The following is a 19896-nucleotide window of genomic DNA, read 5'->3' on the forward strand; positions in this document are numbered from 1 at the left end:
AAGCAAAAGAGTTTATGATATACCCGCATAATGTTTACACTTACAATGGATACAAAATGTATTTTTAAGGTGTACCTTAAAGCAAGGAAAAAATAATGAAATTGAAAAATATAATCGAAATATAATCATTATTCACTTGGCATGTCAAAGTGTAAAATATTGTATGCAAAAGCACAAAACATGTCAGTATTGTAGAAAAAGAAAAAATGAATATGCACTAAGCACAAAACATGTCAGTAATATAGAAAAAAAAAAAATGTAAAAAAATGAATATGCACTAAGCACAAACATGTCAATAGAATAAAATAAAATGCATATGCAAAAGCACAAGACATGTCAGATTGTAAATATGTACAACATGCAAAAAAAAAAAAAAAAGAAGTGAAAGACAGCTTACAAAAACACAAGCGATAGCTGTATAAGCGAGCAGCTCAATCCCAGGCGTTTCTATCATTTAAATAATCGGATATCCTGTAATATCCTTTAGTTAATAATTTTGATTTAATAAAAAAATTAAATTTCTTAAGGGGAAGTTTACGAACATCCATAGGAAGTTTATTGTAAAAGCGTATACATTGACCCATGAACGAGTTGCTTATTCTATGAAGGCGAGTAGCATGAACTGTTAAATTATTTTTGTTCCTAGTATTTCGGGAGTGAAGATCAGACAATTTGACAAAATCCGGTTCGTTTTTGTAAACATAAAGTAAATTTTCAAAAATATATTGTGAAGTTACAGTCAGAATGTTTATCTCTTTGAATTTCTCTCGGAGAGAAACTCTAGGACCTAACTTATATATAGCGCGGACAGCCCTTTTTTGTAATAAGAAGATTGTATTAATATCCGCACAGTTTCCCCAAAGGAGAATGCCGTACGTCATCAAGCTATGAAAATAACTGAAATAAACAATTCTGGCAGTATCCACATCAGTAATTTGTCTAATTTTCCTTACAGCATAAGCAGCTGAACTGAGCCTTCCAGACAATTTGTTAATGTGTGGGCCCCACTGTAGTTTGGCGTCAACAGTAATGCCAAGAAAAACAGTTGACTCAACAGGGTCCAACTCTACTCCATTCAGTTGTACATTGGTGCTTAACTGCCTCACATTAGGCGTAGAAAATTTTATTAATTTAGTTTTACTTGAGTTCAAAAGCAGATTATTAACATTAAACCAATGGACAACCTTAGATAGTGCCAAATTAACTTGGTCAAAATTTTCAAGTTGACGCTTAACTTTAAAAACAAGCGAAGTGTCATCCGCAAATAATAGGATTTTGTGATCATCCCTTACACAAAAAGGTAAATCATTGATATAGATAAGGAATAAGAAAGGACCTAGAATTGAACCCTGCGGAACACCCATAGTTACCACAGATCCTTTTGATTTTTTGCCATTAATATCTACACTTTGTATTCTATTGTCTAAATATGAACTGAGAAGTCTAAGAGCCTTATTTCTAATGCCATAGTGGTGTAGTTTCTTGATAAGTGTGTCATGGCAAACACAGTCAAAAGCTTTGGACAAGTCACAGAATATGCCTAAAGCATCCTGTGAATTCTCCCAAGCCTCGAATACATTTTTGAGTAGTTCCACACCTGCATCAGCAGTAGACCGACCCTTAGTAAATCCAAATTGTTTGGAGTGAAAAAGATTCTGTCTGTTAAAATGCTTTAGCATTTGCTTTAAAATTATTTTCTCAAAAATTTTGCTCAGTGTAGGCAAAATTGAGATAGGGCGAAAATTCGTAGGATCGGTTGTACTACCAGATTTGAAGAGTGGAATCACCTTGCTTAACTTCATTAAGTCCGGAAACACACCAGATGCGACACAAGAGTTGAACACAATTGCCAGAAATGGGGAAATACATTCAATTATTGAGGATATTATTTGAACTGACAACCCCCAAAGATCGGTGGACTTTTTTACTTCCAAATCTTTAAATGCATCTAGAATGTCCTTAGCACTAACAACTGTAAATTCAAAATTTGTCCCACATTCTGCGACACAGTCTTTAAGTATGTTGTATGCGGAGCCGGAAGATGACAACAAAGTTTGAGTTGTTAATACAGGAATATTAGTGAAAAAAGATTCAAACTCGGTTGCCACCTCCAAATCCGCCCTAACATCTATATCATTAATTTTAAGATGAAAATCATTATTCTTGACTGTGGTTCTTCCTATTTCAGAATTAATAATATTCCAAGTAGTTTTAATTTTGTTTGCAGAAGATCGTATTTTGTTTTTAATGTGTAGAGATTTTGCGGCAGCACAGGCTCTCTTAAAAGTCTTAGAGTAATTTTTAACATACTCCCTAAACCTTTCACTATGATCATGGTTCCTTTCATTATATAATTCAAATAATCTTATTCTGCTTTTAAAAATACCTGGTGTTGCCCAGTCACTAAACAAAACTCGATCACTAACAGAAACTGATCTAGATGTAAAAACCTTCTTAAACTGAGAATTAATCATGTTAAATAATGAAGAGTAAGCTTGGTCAGGGTTATTGTGATAAGGCAAACCAGGCAGTTTTTCATTTAAATTATTTTTAAAAAGTTCTAAACGATAACTGGTTACTGGAACAAAATTAACATTTTTTCGATTTGCTTTAACAATGTCTTTAGTAAATGAAACCAACTGGCCACAGTGATCTGAATCTAACAGATTAATAATTGAGTAGAAAGTTGGCTTCACATTTGTAAAAACATTGTCAATACAAGTGGCACTGGTGGCAGTTATTCTAGTTGGCTCAAGGAAAATATTATATAAATTATATGATTTCAATAAGATTAAAAATCTATTAACAATACTAGATTTATCTAATAAGTTAATATTAAAGTCTCCACAGACGGCAACTGTTTTATTAGTATTGGATATTTTTATTAATACATCTTCTAGGATTTTTTCAAAAGTATCGTATAAAGTACTAGGGGGCCTGTATACACTCAATACAATGAACTGCTCAAGCTCAATACATGCTATCTCAGCAACTCGCTCAACAGACAGGCTCACTATGTCGGTACGTTCTTTAAATTTAAGATTATTCCGAGCAATAATTAAAGAGCCTCCACGTATTAAATTAACTCTGCTGAACGAGCTGGCTACCAGATGATTGTTGAAGCTAAACATGAACTGGTGGTCCTTTAACCAATGTTCAGTAATACATAAGATATCAATGTTATTGCAGTTCATGAACAACTCCAACTCCAATTCTTTACCCATCAAACCCTGAATACTCTGATGTACTAAATTTAAAATATGCTTATTATTGATTTTATTATTGACATTTAAGGAGTTTGATGGATCTCCTAATAAACAACTATGACTAGAACTATTGCCAGAGATCACCTCTTTTGTCTTAAAATCTAATTTAAATAATTACTTGGAACAAATTCCAAGGTATCTTGAGAAAAGGTACTATTATCTATCTGCTCAATAGGAGCAGATTGGTTAGCCAAACATTTGGCTTCGTTTAAAATACAATATGATAGCGAATTTGCTACTTGTCCAATATAATAATTACAAAGATAATAGTTATCTTTTGTCAAAAAGTAATTATAACTAATGATGACATTAGTGTCAATAAATTCAAATTGTTTATTATACAGTGTCATTGTATGAATTTTATTATTGCATCTGTATAACCCGCGGCACGTAAGTCTAGCGCTGACCGTTATTGCGCAGAAGTAAAAAATAAGGTACCTGAGGGGGGCTAGCGGAATGAAGAGCGTCGATTGGCTCTCCAGTCGCATTTTGTCCCCCGCGCGACAGTACACATGCGCAGCAATCCCCTCCACGTATCGGCCAGCGCTAGACTTACGTGCCGCGGGTTATACCTAGCATTGTTTTCGGTCTGTGACATACCTTTTCCATAAGGAAAAGCAAATAAGACAAATGTAAATAATATACATTATAAAGATTATATTATTATATAAAGATTATATACATTTTTTTTTATAAATTAAAAACTATCGAGTAAAATTTAGTCTATGTATTTACTAACGCTAGTCTTTGTAAAATGATAAGACTTAACTGGCTTAAAGGTCTCGTTACCAGAGGACATAAAAAAAGTAAGACTTAGCTTGTGTATTTTTATATGGATAACCTTTGTTTCGTCTAAGTCAGTTGAGATTGTCATTAAATATTTAATGAAAATGTAATTGTTAAATAATAATAAAATAGACAGTATGCATCGGAACAATAGCCACTTATCACTATTATCTCTAAAATATTTTTCCTTGTCGCTAGACAAAATGCCAAGTAACTTTTTTATTTTCTGCTATAAAAAAATCAACATCTTAAATTATATTTGCAAATTAATAGGAATGGTATATTATAAATGATAACGATGATGATATTAATTTATCCGTAATGGGAAAAACAAAGGACTTTACTCCAAACAGCCAGTATAAATGATAATAAAGGGTTTTTCAACAAGAACTTTGTTTTCTAAAACAAAATAAAACAAAGAATTTAGAGGAAAATGAATAAAATTTTTATTGTATTACAAAGAGAAAAGTTTGGCAATTATGAATGAAAAATGATATCTGGGAAATGTCCACCACGACCACGCTGACAGATGTTGATTCTTTCATCAAAATTTTTAATCACTTTTTGGCAAAATGGAGGGTCTATTTCGTTAATGACATCACGGATTTTGAGTTTTAAGGCTGCAATCGATTCGATTGGCTCCGTATAGACTCTGTCTTTAACATAGCCCCACAAAAAATAATCCAGTGGTGTTAAATCACACGATCTGGCTGGCCACTTAACAGCTGAATTTCGCGAAATTATGCGCTCGGGAAATTTGGTTTGCAATAAATTGATCGTTTCATTGGCTGTGTGACATGTGGCACCGTCCTGTTGAAACCACATTTCAGTGATATCCATGTCATCAATAATAGGCCAAAATTTAGTGGTTAACATCTCGCGATACCGTGATCCATTGACTGTTACCGCATTTCCAGCCTCATCTTCGAAAAAAAACGGCCCAATCACGCCTCCAGACCACATAGTGCACCACACAGTAACACGTTGAGTATGCAAAGCCTTCTCAATAATTGCTTTAGGATTTTCAGAAGCCCAAATGCGACAATTTTGTTTAGTTGAATCTCTCAACTCAATACTAATATTCGCGCGCTCGGGTGACAGATACACAAGTCACAAGGTTTCTTTGTCGTAGATATTGTAATCACATCATCAGTGGGTCACGTTGACGCCCTGAATTTTTGGCTCAGGCCCTTCTACTAAGATGATAAAGTTTAGTCTGCGATAAGAATGTGTAATTTGCACAAATTGTGATTTATATTAATTGTTGTATAATTTTGACAATAGATTATAGAACTTTACTGTCTATAGATCAGTGTTCTGGCATCCTCATAAACTTGGGGCAATCCCCCAAATTTATGGGGAATCTACCCATTAACGATACTTAATTCAAGATTTTTTTCTTAAAAAACACATGTTATATTACAACTTTAAATTTTTTATTAAGCCTAGAATCCAACAATCATAACCAAATTTAAACTCCAAGCGTGGTTAAAACTGAAATAACAAAACGCTATAAAATTCGAATATCGAATAGCTATTTTATACCACTTGAACGTATTTTTATTTTGTATTCATTTTTGAAATTACCTCTTAAGCCAGTGCAATCGATATTTAGGTGTATTTGAAGTTCGTCCTAGGGGGAATATTTTGTAGGAGTTGGCATCACTGCTATAGATTGGTTATGGTTGTGCCAATGGACTTTGTATCCGGCCAATAAATAAATTTAAAAAAAAATTGGTTATGGTTACGTTCTCCATTCCATAATCCATTCTAATTTCTAATGTTTTGGTTTTGTCGAAAGTCGAAACAGACAAATAACAAACATGAATTTTTAAAAATATTAGTTGTTAGACATAATAAATAGTACGTTATTATTAAATTTCATTAGTTAATTATCCTGGAAATGTTAACTTGCAAAATACAAGTCAATAGTTAAATGATAGTGTTCGTTAAGTCATATTATAAAGCAGTAAAGTGAAAAAAAAATCATGGGGGAGAAATCGACTCCTCTTTTGGCTGTATTACAGCTATTAAAGAAATATAATTTAAAGGTATGCGATTGGTAACCTCAATAATAATCAATTCTATCTAAACCGTATGTAAACTAATTGTAACATTTCAGGGCACCGAAGAAATATTGCGAAAAGAAGCAAACTTGGGAGATACCGAGTTCCAAAACTTAGATTTACCTGAAGTTGAGATAGCAAACATACTCTCAGTACACCACACTGAGAGCGATCCTTTTACTTATGAACATGCATATGACTGTCTTAAAAAATTTATTGAAAACTCTCTTGATATTTGCAAGGTTCGTAGAAAATCTCGTATAGCATCTACCATTGGCCCTATATTTGAACTACACAGTAACTTACTATGATAATATCACAGATGTTATTATAATTTCATAAACTAAAGATATGCAAGATAGTTAAAATTACTGTAAAATTGTGTACATACAAATATATGCATTGTTTCTTTTCCCAGTATGAATTGTCAACTCTCTTATACCCTGTATTTGTTCATATGTACTTATCATTGATATTGTATGATCATAATGAACATGCTGCAAAATTTTTGGAAAGATTTGGTCAAGAACAAGAAGATTATTACCAGGATGACCTACAACAACTATCTATTGTTAAAGCTAAAGAGCAAATTAAGGGAAATGAATTAGCAGAGATTTACAGGTATAAATACAAACTTATTACACTATTTACATAACTGGATGTTTCATGTGCTTTTTTACAAGTGAGAGATATAATCACATATATCTATAGCAGTGGTGGCCTAGTGGCTTCCCTGTGCTTTATTGGATGTTTTAAAGTAATTTAAAGGGTGCCCTTACGCTTTAACTAGGAATATTTTACAATTTAACATTCTTTATTTTTAGCACAAACAAATTTGATGTTCAGCTATCAAGAGACGCTTCGTCACAATTAAAGAGATTTCTTCATGAGCAAAAGAGTTCTCCAGTGATTATTAATATAATTAACAATCACATTCTCATTGACATACATGATGGTCCCGGTAGAACACAAGCTCAGGTGAAAGCAACTGCTGGTGGAATTCTTGGGGAGGCCTCCAGAAATGGTATTGTTGATCCTTAAATTATAATTTATAGAAATATGTTACAAATTATTCATTAAAAACAATTGCTAAAGTCATATGAATATTGTACTTAATTCAATTTGATTCAATTCGGTTGTTATAGGTGAAATTCACTGTATATACATCATTAAGAACTATGAAAGTATCTGAGTTAAATGTAATTTTGTATTTGTATAATACTCCTTTTAGAAAATCGTGCAAAGGTTTACTATGGGCTTCTAAAGGAGCCATACATTGAAGTTCTTGCTACCCCACCTGAGGATGAAGAAGAAGTGGAAGAAACACCTGACAAGCCTAAAAAGAAAAAGGCAAAAAAGGATAATGTGTTTATGAAAAAACCTAAAGTAGATCCTAATGCACCACCCACAGACAGAATACCATTACCTGAATTGTGAGTATGAATGAATGAATACTAATGATCTATGAATGAAACAAAGAAATGTGTTCTTCGCTGGATGCTTGAAGTCCATTATTACTACAGTATGCTAGCAATCAAAGCTTTGTTTCTAGTGGACAAAATAAATTCATTGAACCACCTCAATTGGTGCATGCATTTGGTCCATTATAGGGTGATTTCTCATAAAATAAAAAATTGAGTTTTATTCAAAACTAGAATATTATAAATAATATTGCAGGAAAGAAACAGATAAAATAGAAAAAGGCAAAGCGCTAAGGGAGGCTTCAAAGCGAGTCCAGTTGGGACCAGAAACTCTGCCTTCCATTTGCTTCTATACATTACTGAACAGCGGACATACTGCTTTATGTGCAGACATATGTGACGACTCCTCTTTGCTGGCTGTTGGTTTTAACACTTCTACTATTAAGGTAATATGACCTATCTCTATTTTCAATCAGATTTCATATACATATTTGTGTATTAATAAAAATTAAAAACAAACAATTTACTAAGAGAAATTATATGAGTTGTTTTTATATAAATTTGCCTAAATTACATTCAAAACAGTGTACCACCTTTTTTGCAACATGATATTGTATTCAGTGTAGGCAAAAACTACAGAATGATTGTATTTAGGGCTTTCTATATTAAGTACTTTTTAGCAGAAGGCTATTGCAAATATAAACTTTGGCTTATAAATGAGGCTTTTCTCATATCATAATACCTCTTAACATGTGATTTTGGCTGAGATGTTGGGATTGTAATACATTTTTTTTTTTTATTTCATTAATAAAAAAAGTGAAATATTTATTTTCTATCGACTCAGGTATGGACTCTGACTTCAGTCAGGCTTCGTGGCATGAAATCTGTGGACAAATTGCAGGATATAGACAAGGAAGCAGGTAGATTTATTAAATTTTGTCTACTTTAATATAATCTTCTTTTTTTTCCATTTTAATGACTTGTCAATTTGACAGCTGGATATATTTTTAAATCAGTTAACTAATTAATTATTTAATTTGGTAGCACATTTCTTTCAGTATTTATGAAGTATTATCCATTGTTCAATACTTTATACATATAAATATGACATTCTTAAATATTAATATAATTTCTGCCTTTCAGGTGATGTCTTGGTAAGGATGATGGAAGAGAAGGACAGAGATACATGTCGCACTCTGTTTGGTCATAGTGGACCAGTCTATAAAGTCGCGTTTGATCCTTTCAAAACGTTACTGCTGTCTTGCTCTGAAGATTCTACAAGTAATTATAATTATTTTTTTACGATTTTTTTTTGTTCAACAAAATAAATGTACATAGCTACTACGGTTTGAATAGTTTTTCAATTGTTTTTAAATAACTACCTATGTCAAAGTTCATTTTATTTACAATCAGCTGTTCTTTAAATAACGGTTTCCATAAGAATAGGCTTGCCTTGTTATTCTTATATGTTATATATTCAAAACGCTGTACCAATGTATGTGTACAAAAATACACAGTGGGCTTATTAGCTTATTCTTATGATGTAAAAGCATTTTATATAAAATTACTATTTTATTCTTATGTTTTACTGTTTTAAATGTCATTTGTGAGATAATGCAAATTGTGCTATCTGATTAGTATTAGCTAACTTCACATGTATCGGTGTTGACTGATTCAAGGTTGTCAATTAATCAAAATTAATATAGAATTATGCCAATAATTGAGTTCAGTATTGAAAGTTACAGAGTACCACTCTCGTTCATGAACATGCACATATAAAACAGTTTAATTGCAATCTTTAAACTCGTCTGTCTCTTTTCATCATAGCGTAAACACAATTTGACAGAAAGAGACGAAATAATGTTTTAGTTAAAAGATACATTTAGAGGAATTTGTATTTTTTTCAATAACTATGTTATTAGGCGATGTTTATGATCGATCTATGACCCTATATTTTCATTTTGCTTAAAATATATTATTGTTTATGGAATTAAATAAAGCTATATTTTAATTTTGTTGTGTCAGTTCGTCTGTGGTCACTGCAATGCTGGACGTGTGTGGTCGTGTACCGTGGCCACGTGTGGCCGGTATGGGACGTCCGATGGTCACCCCACGGACATTATTTTGCGTCCGCCTCACATGATCGCACGGCGCGACTCTGGGCCACTGACCATCATCAGCCTCTGAGGTTCTTTTCGGGACATCTTTCGGACGTCGATGTAAGTGTTTTATTATTAAAGAAATTTATATACAGTTTCTGTACGAGGGTTCGAATAAATAATTAATTAAATAATAATAATTTTGTTAATACAGTCAAACCGTTTACGACGACATCGTTTAGAACAACATACCGGTTATATTGACCTAAATCAAAGGTCCCGGCTGTTACGACTATCGGATTTTTCAAACAAATAAGAGTAGTCCCTTCAATGACGTTAGGTATAACAGATTTTGACTGTAATTATTTGAATAATAATAATTTTGGGAAACCAGTGTGTCCAGCACAGATATCATCTGCAAAGGTTTAGTACCAACTTTTACTGGATTAAAACTATATCTATCACTAATTTGCTTTATAAAATCTGGATATTCGCCTGCTTTTATACAGCATGGTCACGGGTTAACGGGTTAATCCCACCATAATAATGTTCGTTATGATTTTTATTTTTTAGTCAAATCTGTTTTAATTCCCTTTTTTATGGTAAACTAGCGACCCGCCCCGGCTTCGCACCGGTGCAATGCTGATACTAAATACACTACAGAAAAACTGTGCGGCCGGCCGGTACCGCCGCAAACGCTACATCCCGCAATTTTTAAATCTGTAATATCTTCGAAAATATTCACTTAAATCATACGGTGTAAAGGGCCATATAGATCTATATTAAATGAACAATGTATTAGATCTATATTAATTATATGTATTAGATCTATATTAATTATATGTATTAGATCTATATTAAATGTAAGCGGAAAAAATGTAATTATTTACGACATCACATTAGAAACCTCAAAAATAACAGTACTTCTCCACTATTTAATGGATGTTATTATACATATAAACCTTCCTCTTGAATCACTCTATCTATTAAAAAAAAACAGCATCAAAATCCGTTGTGTAGTTTCAAAGATTTAAGCATACAAAGGGAAATAGGGACAGATAAAGCGACTTTGTTTTATACTATGTAGTGATATTTCAAAGAATTCATCTAAGTTGTCCACCTCAGTGCGTGCAGTTCCACCCAAACTCAAACTACGTGGCGACGGGATCCAGTGATCGAACTGTGCGTCTTTGGGACTGTCTCACAGGGACACAACTTCGACTCATGACTGGGCACAAGGTAACCTCAATATTCGTTTTACTTATATTTACCTTCTGTGCTAGACAAACCGAAATTGTTTTGCTGCGAGTTGTTTGACTTCGAGTCTCAGCATAGTTGAGATATTTTAATTATTAAAATTATAAATTTAATTACCTTAAACGTTTTATTTAGTTTTAAGGTTTCTTACCTAAGTCAACAAAACAATAATAAATAAAATTATTAATTTATTAAAAAGCTGGATCGCTACAGATTCGATCTTCGCTATCGAATGTGTCTGGAAATGGTCACGTGATTGATATCGCAATTTTATTAAAAATCTAGCTGACCCACGTAATTCGTTTCGCTTTTATAATATGATTTTTTTACTTAGCCTACCTTTTTAGTAGCTAAATATCAACACATGGAACATTTTGCTATGCATATTGCTATGCTCCCCCATGAATGTTCGCTTTTCCGGAATAATACCCCCTAAAAACTGAATAAAACGAAATTTTTCAATTCTATTTTTTATCTTTCTCAAATTTTTCTCCCCATGGTAACCCTGCTCAGATTTCAAGTAGTAAATATTAAAAAAAACACTCGAACTGGTCCAGCCGAGTTTTGCAACATTTTTCGCGATTCATTTTTATTTATATAGATGTATTCCTTACGAGCCGGCCACGACATATATAATGTAAAAAATTAAGACCTCTTCACAAACACTATTTCTGTTGTCTGCTACATTATTTCATCAGAATATGTTTAACAGCGTCCCATACTAACGCTGTCCTTCTCTGTGTGCGGTCGTTGGCTTGCATCGGGTGGGGGTGGTGGTGAAGTGGTCATTTGGGATCTGTCGTCGGGTGCTCCAGCGGCCCATCTCCCTCTTCATCATACAGCACCTGTCACTGCCCTAGCTTTCAGCCGGGATGGAGCGCTACTTGCCTCAGGTATGTCTATTGTATACTTCAACTTATTATTTCAAAACAATACACTATTGATTTGACGTTATCAAATTCCCGCCCACATAATGATGACATATCATCAAAAATACTGTTTAACAAATATATATAACAATTTCATTTTATTTTTGCATGGCTTGATCGGGACAGACTTCTGCATTTGTTTTACCATTTTTTAAGTTATTGCATAGATTTTATCGCGGGCTTTGAGCGCGGCGACCGAATCAAGAAATTCCGTAACGAAATAAACCTAACACACATGACGTAATATAGGTGCGGCGATTACGCGTTAGAGCGGGATAGAATGCATACTGTGTCTCACATCTCTCTGACGAGACCGGTGACGTAGACTAAGCGTGGCCGGTGCACAGAAAAACTTACTTCATAGGTTGATAAAAAATTCTATGCAATAGCTTTACCGCGGCAGTCCCCGAGTGCCACACGTTTTTTTATCTAACCTAGATTACCTAGTATAGATTCACATACATACTTATAATGAAGTGTGATTCGCTCAATTACGTAATTTTTTAGTGGAATTAAATTTATCTAAATGACCTATTTAGTAATAAAGCAATAAGAATATGGCTCACACTTCCATTAATTTTCAGGATCATTAGATTGTACAATAAAATTATGGGACTTCGCCCTGATCACAGATGAAAGTGCTAATGATGAAAACATTGCTAGCAGTTCACCAGCAAAAGAAGAGAAGATTTTGCTAAGATCTTTTGCAACAAAGAATTCCCCATTGAAGAATTTGCACTTTACACGTCGCAACCTTTTGTTAGCTGTAGGCTCATATGAAGGAAGTTCTTAGTATATTACATAAGCATTTTAATAAATAAAATGATTATTAAATTAAAACATATAAATTCATAAACATTATATTTTACTTTATAAAACTTGCATTAAATACGATCGCTCTGATGTTATAAACTGTATCATTAGATTTAATACAGATTCATTCGCTCGAGCTACTTGTGCTTTCATAGCTTGTTTGAAATCATCCTTAACCCCCTTATCGGCTCCTCTTGTTCCTATTCTTCTTTGCCCTAGATGTTGTTGAGAATTAGGAAGAATATCTAAAACAATAGATTTTCCTTGTTCATTCCAAATGTAACTAAGTTCTTCTAATATATCTATATGGATGATATAAGCTGAGAAGAGATGATAGTGAAAGACACCTTTATGCCTGAATACATCTAAGATATGTAGAAATATTGATTCTTCTTGAGGCCACCCTAATTGCATGAGGACTAACATGTGACCATAAGTGAGGTCTGCAGTGTTGCCTGTATTAAGCAATATTCTAATTAATATTGAACAGAAGTAATGAACTATAGCAACTTTAGTAAGTGGTAAAAAGTGTAAATGTCTATGTTTACCACCGACAATCAAATCGGCTTCTAAAACTCCATCTAATGAAGGCAATTGAGTTAAAGCAGCCAGTATACTCTCAACACAACTGGTGTAATTCTTTTGAAAGTAATATATTGAGACTCTGATAATATTTGATGTCAGACTTGTTATATTAGATATGGGCAAAGCTTCCTCATATAGGCCTCTGTACAGAGCTAATTCATCTGTAAATCCTTCCAACCATGGCTTAGTTTGCAGTTGGGATGTAAGTTTCATAAATTCCCTTGAAATAATATCATTACTGTGTAATAGCTCCCAACAATTTGCAGCTGTCTGAAACTGATAGGCCGAAACACCAGTCACTTCAATATCACCCTTTCTTCTTTTTGAAGGTGGCAAATCAGGATCAACTAAGGATTCAACAAGAATATGGTTTCCTTTTAAAGACTTATACTCATGTAATGACCTAAGAAAAAAAGATAATCCACAGTATAATAATTGCCTGCAATCTTCTGTACTTCTCAATGTGAGAAGTTTCTGTAAGTAAGTTTCCCTATTCAAAGTATTGTTATAGTTTACCAAGTATGGGTCCCAGGCTAACTGTTTTCCTAATAAATCTAAAACACTAAAAAGTCTCTGCCAAGGATCTGTGATATCATGCTCATTGTCTTCATAAATATATGTGTTATAGAAATCCATTGCCTTTACCACAAGCCGCTGCAGAAGCCTTGGTGATTCTAATGAACTTAAGAGTGGTAAAGTTTCAACAACAAGTAATCTGGCATATTTATTATCAGAGAAGAATTTTTCAGCATTTATTAAAGTTTTCACAAGGCTGTCAACTCCAAGTTGAGGGAATTTTTTTAAAAGAAGCACTAATAAACGACAGTGCTCCATTGTATCATCACTATTTTCTACACTGGTTTTCAGGATGGTTAATTGAATATCTGGGGATATTTTATCAAACATTTGACACAAAAAACATGGTTCATTAGACTTTAATGCATTTGCTATTAAAGATATTTCGGGCAGCAAGTCTGTAAGATTTTGTCGCGATCCCATTAATGAACTGAAACATTCAGCAGCTTCCTGTACATTACCAGATTGTTTCTCCATTAAATACGCTTCAAACTGAATCTTAAAATTGGTAGGAAACAAAGTTTTGGCAGTTAACATCCATGCTTTAGCCGAATATAAATTATTATGCTTTTGAGCTTCTTTTGCTCTTGATATTATATAATCCTCGTCACTTTCATTCATATTCGCATCTATAGCTGGCATATTTACTATCGTGAAAATGGAAATTAAAAGTATTAAATCTTGAAAGCCTTTATAATAATCATCAAAATAAAAACGATTATTATTTCTGAATACTTCAGACTAGAGTAGTGAGTCATGAGTGACAGATGACTGATCTGGGAAGTGGGAACTATGCTAAAGTAACAATTGATGACTTCTAAAGTACAGAATATAAATTACAATTTATAGAACACACAACGACAACAAAAACTAAATTTGTATGAAAACTTTTCGACACGAACTGTCATTTCCATACAAATTTAGTTTTCGACTTTCTACATACACTACTGTTAAGGCATCTTGTCTAAGACCCCGGGAGTCTAAATCTGAACAAAACCCTAGAACCTATAACTAAACAGACCAATAGGTAATTGCTTAAGGGTCAGTATTTTTTTCATTTTATTATTTAGAATTTATTTTATTTTATAAGATTGCAGCTGGACTGTTGATAAAATATCAATATTACTATTTGGGAATATGGATATTTATTACTAATGGTTAGTTCATATGACAGGCGCTTAACGCGCTTTTAGTAAACGCACGTTTACATCTACATACACTTTATTCAGGCCGTACACATGCTAATGCGCGTTTTCATAAAGCACGATAAAGAACTTACCTAAATGTAATTGTGAGTTTTTCTTTCCAGTCAAATGCTATATTGCACAGCGTTTTTATCTTCTATAAGTTCATCGTAAATGAGGGCAAGTAAGTCATCAAATGACTTGATGGACATCCTGAAGTAGTTACAAGAAAAATTGGGTGGACCCAATATCTTCGTCTTCTGTCGCGTCGTTTCTGCCGTCGTTAAAAAATCACAGCTTTTGATGCGAAGCCAAGCGAAGTCCAAGTCCAAGTGAACAGCGAAGTCCAAGTGAACAGAAGCAAGGTGGTTGTGGCAACACGCGTTTATCGCCTGACAAGCGCGTGTCATAAGCGCGCGTAACACTATACAAAAATCTAGCAAGCGTTAAGCGCCTAACGTCTGAACTTACCCTAATACTTTTTAGGACTATCGATTTACTTCGATATTAAAATATAGATATCGACAGTCGATATTTTTGTTTTAATAAGTGCATATTCTTGCTTTTTTCCCTCGCCAACTATGTAAAATACAACAGCATTGTAAACCTAATCGACTGAACTTTTTTTATGTTGTAGTTATTATGTTTTTCCTCTTTTAGCTTATTTCTTTGCAAATTATCCTAAAACGACATGTAATGTTGTATATAAACATACTTCGATAATAATAATACCTACCTTAAATCAACTTTATGCCTCATTTTACTTTTGACGATAACGGATGCAAAATATTAGAATTATAAGTAGCTACTTACACTAAAGGTTTGAGCAGACTCTTACAGTTTGTGTTAGAGTGAGGAAACTAAAAAAATATTTTCTTCTAACCTAGTTTCTGGTCTTCTAATTACCTTAGATCTTATCCTAGACCAATATGATTTAGCATAAAGTGCAACCTACAAATGACAATAAATTGAACTTATGAACAGCAACAATATTATTAATATTATAAAAATAGAAATCATAATTATACAAATTGATAATCATAATCCATTCCATCCATCGATCAGAATTCTACTGGAACTGTTTCTCGAGCACTAGCATATAACAATCTTATAGTATCACAGTAACCTGCCCCGCGCCTCGATCCTGTCACTACTACGTAGGCATCTCCGGCGCGCAATATTCTTTTTGCTTTACAGTAATCAAGGGCAGCATGAATACGTGAATCTACTTCTAATGACCAAGTAGTTTTAGCGGTCTCAAAGTAATGCATAGCTCGAACACCTCTCCAAAAACGTAATTGTCTTGCTGTGTGACACGCTCTTGTCACTGCTACAATTGGACAAGAGGGCTTGGCATGTGAAAGGATTTTTGCAGTTCGTCCAGAATTTGTGAGACAGATTATAACAACTGCTCTAGAACGCGTAGCAAGCTCAACTGCGGTCACCCCAATTGCTTTTGTCGGCTCTTCAAAGGAACTCTGCATAAGTTCCGTTACACCATAAATTTTTGGTCTCCAAATAATTCTTTCTGCGTGTCTACAAATAACTGCAGCAGCAGCAACACAATTCTCAGCCATTTTTACTGCATCGTAGCCCGGTACTAACTTTTTCAATGGCGAATCGTAGTGCAGTTCTAGTGATAAGACGTCAGCGCCGTCCAAAACGATGTTGGCGATATCGTTTACACAGAGTGTAGGAATCTGTTCATTCAAAACAGCTTTAAATATGCATGGTTTTCCAATAGAGTTACATTTTGCCAAAATAGATTTTTGGGCAATGAATATTTTTTCTACTGGTAAATCAGTGCTTAAAACACATCTGTCCACATATAAGCCGTCGGATTCAACTAACAAACTTTCTACATTATCAAATCCTAGAACAGTTTCAATACAAGCGAAAACGAGAATATGTTTGCCCTTTTCAGATAAAATATCTTTAACTACTCGAATATCTTGCGGTGTTTGAGTGTTAGGTACTAAAATGCCATCAATATCCGAAGCTATAGCAAATGCTATTTGCTCTTCCATGTGCTCGAATGGTTGTTCTAAAGATTCGCTATAAGATAGCGATTCAATACTTTTGTTTATTTTTTTAGTATTTACGTCATGTGGAACTTTTGAAATATGAACTGCCATTTTTGCTCCAATTACGCCACCAGTTGCAATTGTACATTCGATAGAATCATCACCAATTTCATTGACTATTAACTTAACTTTACCTGATGTTAAACAATCTATAAATATTATGTCTCCAGTTTGTAATTCAGTTAAGTGGTCATATCCAACAAATAAACAATCGACAGTGCCACTTTCCCGCCAACTGGTATCTATGGTCAATCTTATCAAATTATGCTCCTTTAGCTCAATGGTGGTATGTGGTCCACCTTTAAGTTCCCCAGTGATTATATCTGGACCTCTCACATCTACTAAAAGCGCCAAAGGATAAACATATTCTAATTCAGCACTGTAATTATATACAGCTTGTCTAATACTTTGTATCAATTGTGTACATGCGTCCGGTTCCAAATCACGGATATTCAAACGAGCAACAGTCATTCCAGCTGCAATGAGGCGTTGTATAGTCGCAGGTTCTTTATTATTTATACCAATTTCACAAAGAAGACCTGTTTGCAATTCTTCACATGGGTTTTCGTGTACATTTAATTTACTATAATGTTTTATTAAAGATGCTTCAATAGCGCGCTCTTTCTCTTTGAATGAAGGTAAAGCTTCCAATGGTATATGCCACGGCAAAGCCATAATATTAGTAATTGTTTTATTGTTATTAAAAATATATAATATTATCTCAAAAAATTGTGAATATCTTTAGACAATCCAGAAGACAGTATGACATATCGTCAAACTGAATTTAATTCTTCGTTTGTTTTATTCATCACTTTAAAAAACCATAGACATGAAATTCTGTATATGTAATTTAAATGTTAATACCAAAATATTTGTATAGAAATCTAACATGTGTTAATGTTGTTTAAAAGTTAAAACATACAAACATTTTTTTTAAATTTAACTCTGTTTTGATTTTTAGTGAAATCAAATACCTACAGTTTAAATCGGTTTTCATTTGACCTCAATCTTGTATGATTAAGGATGCAGTTATTAGTAAAGCGGTATACTTTAGAAATAGCAGTTATGCATAATGTATGTATTTTACTTTTACTTTCAATATTATCGATAATAAAATATGTCGCTACACCAAGATCATAAAAAATCTTTTATTGCTTTTCAAATCAGAAATAAATTGACTAAAATCAAACATAAAATATATCTAAGTTACAACATTTATTGATTATTTATTAATCGCAATAACATCAACAATTAAATATTTTTTTTGTTTCCAGTATGACCGGTATTGGATTTTAACAATTCAAGAATACTAAATATCTGAAGACTGCTCCAGACTCTCGCGAGGCGCCACGAACATTGGCGAGTCGAGGCGACACGAGTAGTAGCCATCCGACTAGCTTTAATTAGTTGCTCGCTAGTCGCTAGTCCCTACATCAAGACAAGACAAGATGGCCGTAATTGGAATGACTGCGTTAGCTACTTTAAGTGCATACCATCATATTGCCTTGCGTTTAAATACAAATAAAAAGTATATCATACCAGTATAAATATAATTTAAGCTTTCTCTTTATTAGGTGTTCTCTAAAAGTCGGTATTAATTATGTTTTTAACTTCTGTATTTAATTATTACAAATCTTTACTCTACTTCATAATATTGACAAAACGCGCGGTTTCGCCACGCGGCCAAATTTGTATTTATCCAAAAATTTCTTAAATATTATCATGTTTTTTGCTAAAGTTAATGAAGATTCGAGAATAGTATCGAATTATAATATGACTCAATAAAGTTTTCATTCAGTAGTATTATAAGACAACAAGCATCAAAGTTTGATGAATGAGTTTAAGGTAATAATAATATAACTAAGCAAATATATTTGGCTCTAAACTTTGTCATCTAGGTGACCACTCTTATTTTTTTAGACGATTTCTATGCTTAAGTTATTTTAGATTTTCCTGTTTGCCTGCATTATCTATACTAGGCAATATCTATAGACATGCTTTTTTGATGAGATAATTACTTTTTATACTGTGCTGATCAATATTTTTTTAGCTGTAAACATTTCTGGTAAAATTTTTAATCTGTACCTGCGAGTTGTGACGACAATCTACATCTGAAAAAATAAAAAAAAAGTGAGTGTGAAAGAACGAAGTGGCCTGACTGCGTGTCACGTTTATTCTTTTGAAGAATAATAAACGCGTTTGTAAAATTTACTATTGATATTCATTGTGAATTTATTGTAAGGCCGACTGTGGAGTAGTGGTGAATTATAAAACCGAAGTGTATGACAAAATTGTTTGTGTTGTGTTGATTTGCCAAGTTATTAAAACAACTATTTCTTGTACCTGCCGTTTGTACTGTGCGACCGTGAAGGTTGAGAATGTTACGTCATTTTAAACAGTAGTGTTTGATGTGAACTTATGTACTTCTCAACTATGTAGCAGTGCTTTTCTTCTTATTCGTTATTGATTTTGTGAAAAAGCAAAGTAAGTGATCACTAATTTATTTGAGTCAAAAATCTTCTCGACCGGCTGCAACAAGATGCCGCCATGTTATTTAGTTTTACCACTGTCAACCACTGATCGCGGTTAGCCCTGAAACTCTTGAAAAGGTGATTTTAAAGTCCGTTCGGAACAAAAAGTTTCATGCATGAATAAATAGATCATAGAAATAAATTGGATCGCAGTTAGGAGTATGTATCAAAACAAACTAACACATTTTTGCAGTCGATTTGTTTACTGCTTGATATTGACTGTCAATGTTATGACGTCATTGTTCTACTTGAACAATAATAAAATAGATTCTATTAGCAATTAAACAATATTAAAAATG

General features: G+C 33.3%; 4 protein-coding genes across 5 annotated transcripts in view; 2 read left to right on the plus strand and 2 right to left on the minus strand.

Moving 5' to 3' along the window:
* The first annotated feature begins 5822 nt into the window (after positions 1-5822).
* Positions 5823-12680, plus strand: LOC125056549 (transcription initiation factor TFIID subunit 5). The gene is made up of 12 exons (XM_047659698.1): positions 5823-6103; positions 6175-6360; positions 6537-6739; positions 6943-7142; positions 7350-7551; positions 7796-7985; positions 8384-8459; positions 8683-8820; positions 9565-9758; positions 10764-10877; positions 11608-11788; positions 12409-12680. Exons 1-12 carry the CDS (start codon positions 6041-6043, stop codon positions 12615-12617), a joined length of 1956 nt encoding a protein of 651 aa, XP_047515654.1. The 5' UTR covers positions 5823-6040; the 3' UTR covers positions 12618-12680.
* LOC125056550 (integrator complex subunit 10) lies at positions 12671-14559 on the minus strand. The gene has a single exon (XM_047659699.1). The coding sequence runs from the start codon at positions 14438-14440 to the stop codon at positions 12695-12697; it is 1746 nt and encodes a 581-aa protein (XP_047515655.1). The 5' UTR covers positions 14441-14559; the 3' UTR covers positions 12671-12694.
* Positions 14560-15077: 518 nt separating this feature from the next.
* On the minus strand, positions 15078-17827 carry LOC125056969 (pyruvate kinase-like). Its single transcript, XM_047660353.1, has one exon. It carries the CDS (start codon positions 17739-17741, stop codon positions 16044-16046), a length of 1698 nt encoding a protein of 565 aa, XP_047516309.1. The 5' UTR covers positions 17742-17827; the 3' UTR covers positions 15078-16043.
* A 1379-nt stretch (positions 17828-19206) lies between these two features.
* The window catches only part of LOC125056812, a 34879-nt gene continuing 34189 nt past the window's right edge, over positions 19207-19896 (plus strand). For both annotated transcript variants that reach the window (XM_047660102.1, XM_047660103.1), the window contains exon 1: positions 19207-19550. The gene's annotated coding sequence lies outside the window, so the exon portion shown is untranslated. The remainder of the gene's footprint in view (positions 19551-19896) is intronic.

This window comes from Pieris napi, chromosome 15 (genome assembly GCF_905475465.1).
Source record: "Pieris napi chromosome 15, ilPieNapi1.2, whole genome shotgun sequence".
Taxonomy (NCBI): domain Eukaryota; kingdom Metazoa; phylum Arthropoda; class Insecta; order Lepidoptera; family Pieridae; genus Pieris; species Pieris napi.

Excerpts from the sequence above, each read along its gene's own strand:
- LOC125056550 (XM_047659699.1), bottom strand. The coding sequence starts at position 14,440 with ATGCCAGCTATAGATGCGAATATGAATGAAAGTGACGAGGATTATATA.
- LOC125056549 (XM_047659698.1), top strand. The coding sequence starts at position 6,041 with ATGGGGGAGAAATCGACTCCTCTTTTGGCTGTATTACAGCTATTAAAG. Across the intron at positions 6,104-6,174 it reads TAAAGAAATATAATTTAAAG|GGCACCGAAGAAATATTGCG; the intron begins GTATGCGATTGG and ends GTAACATTTCAG. Across the intron at positions 10,878-11,607 it reads GACTCATGACTGGGCACAAG|CGTCCCATACTAACGCTGTC; the intron begins GTAACCTCAATA and ends TATGTTTAACAG.
- LOC125056969 (XM_047660353.1), bottom strand. The coding sequence starts at position 17,741 with ATGGCTTTGCCGTGGCATATACCATTGGAAGCTTTACCTTCATTCAAA.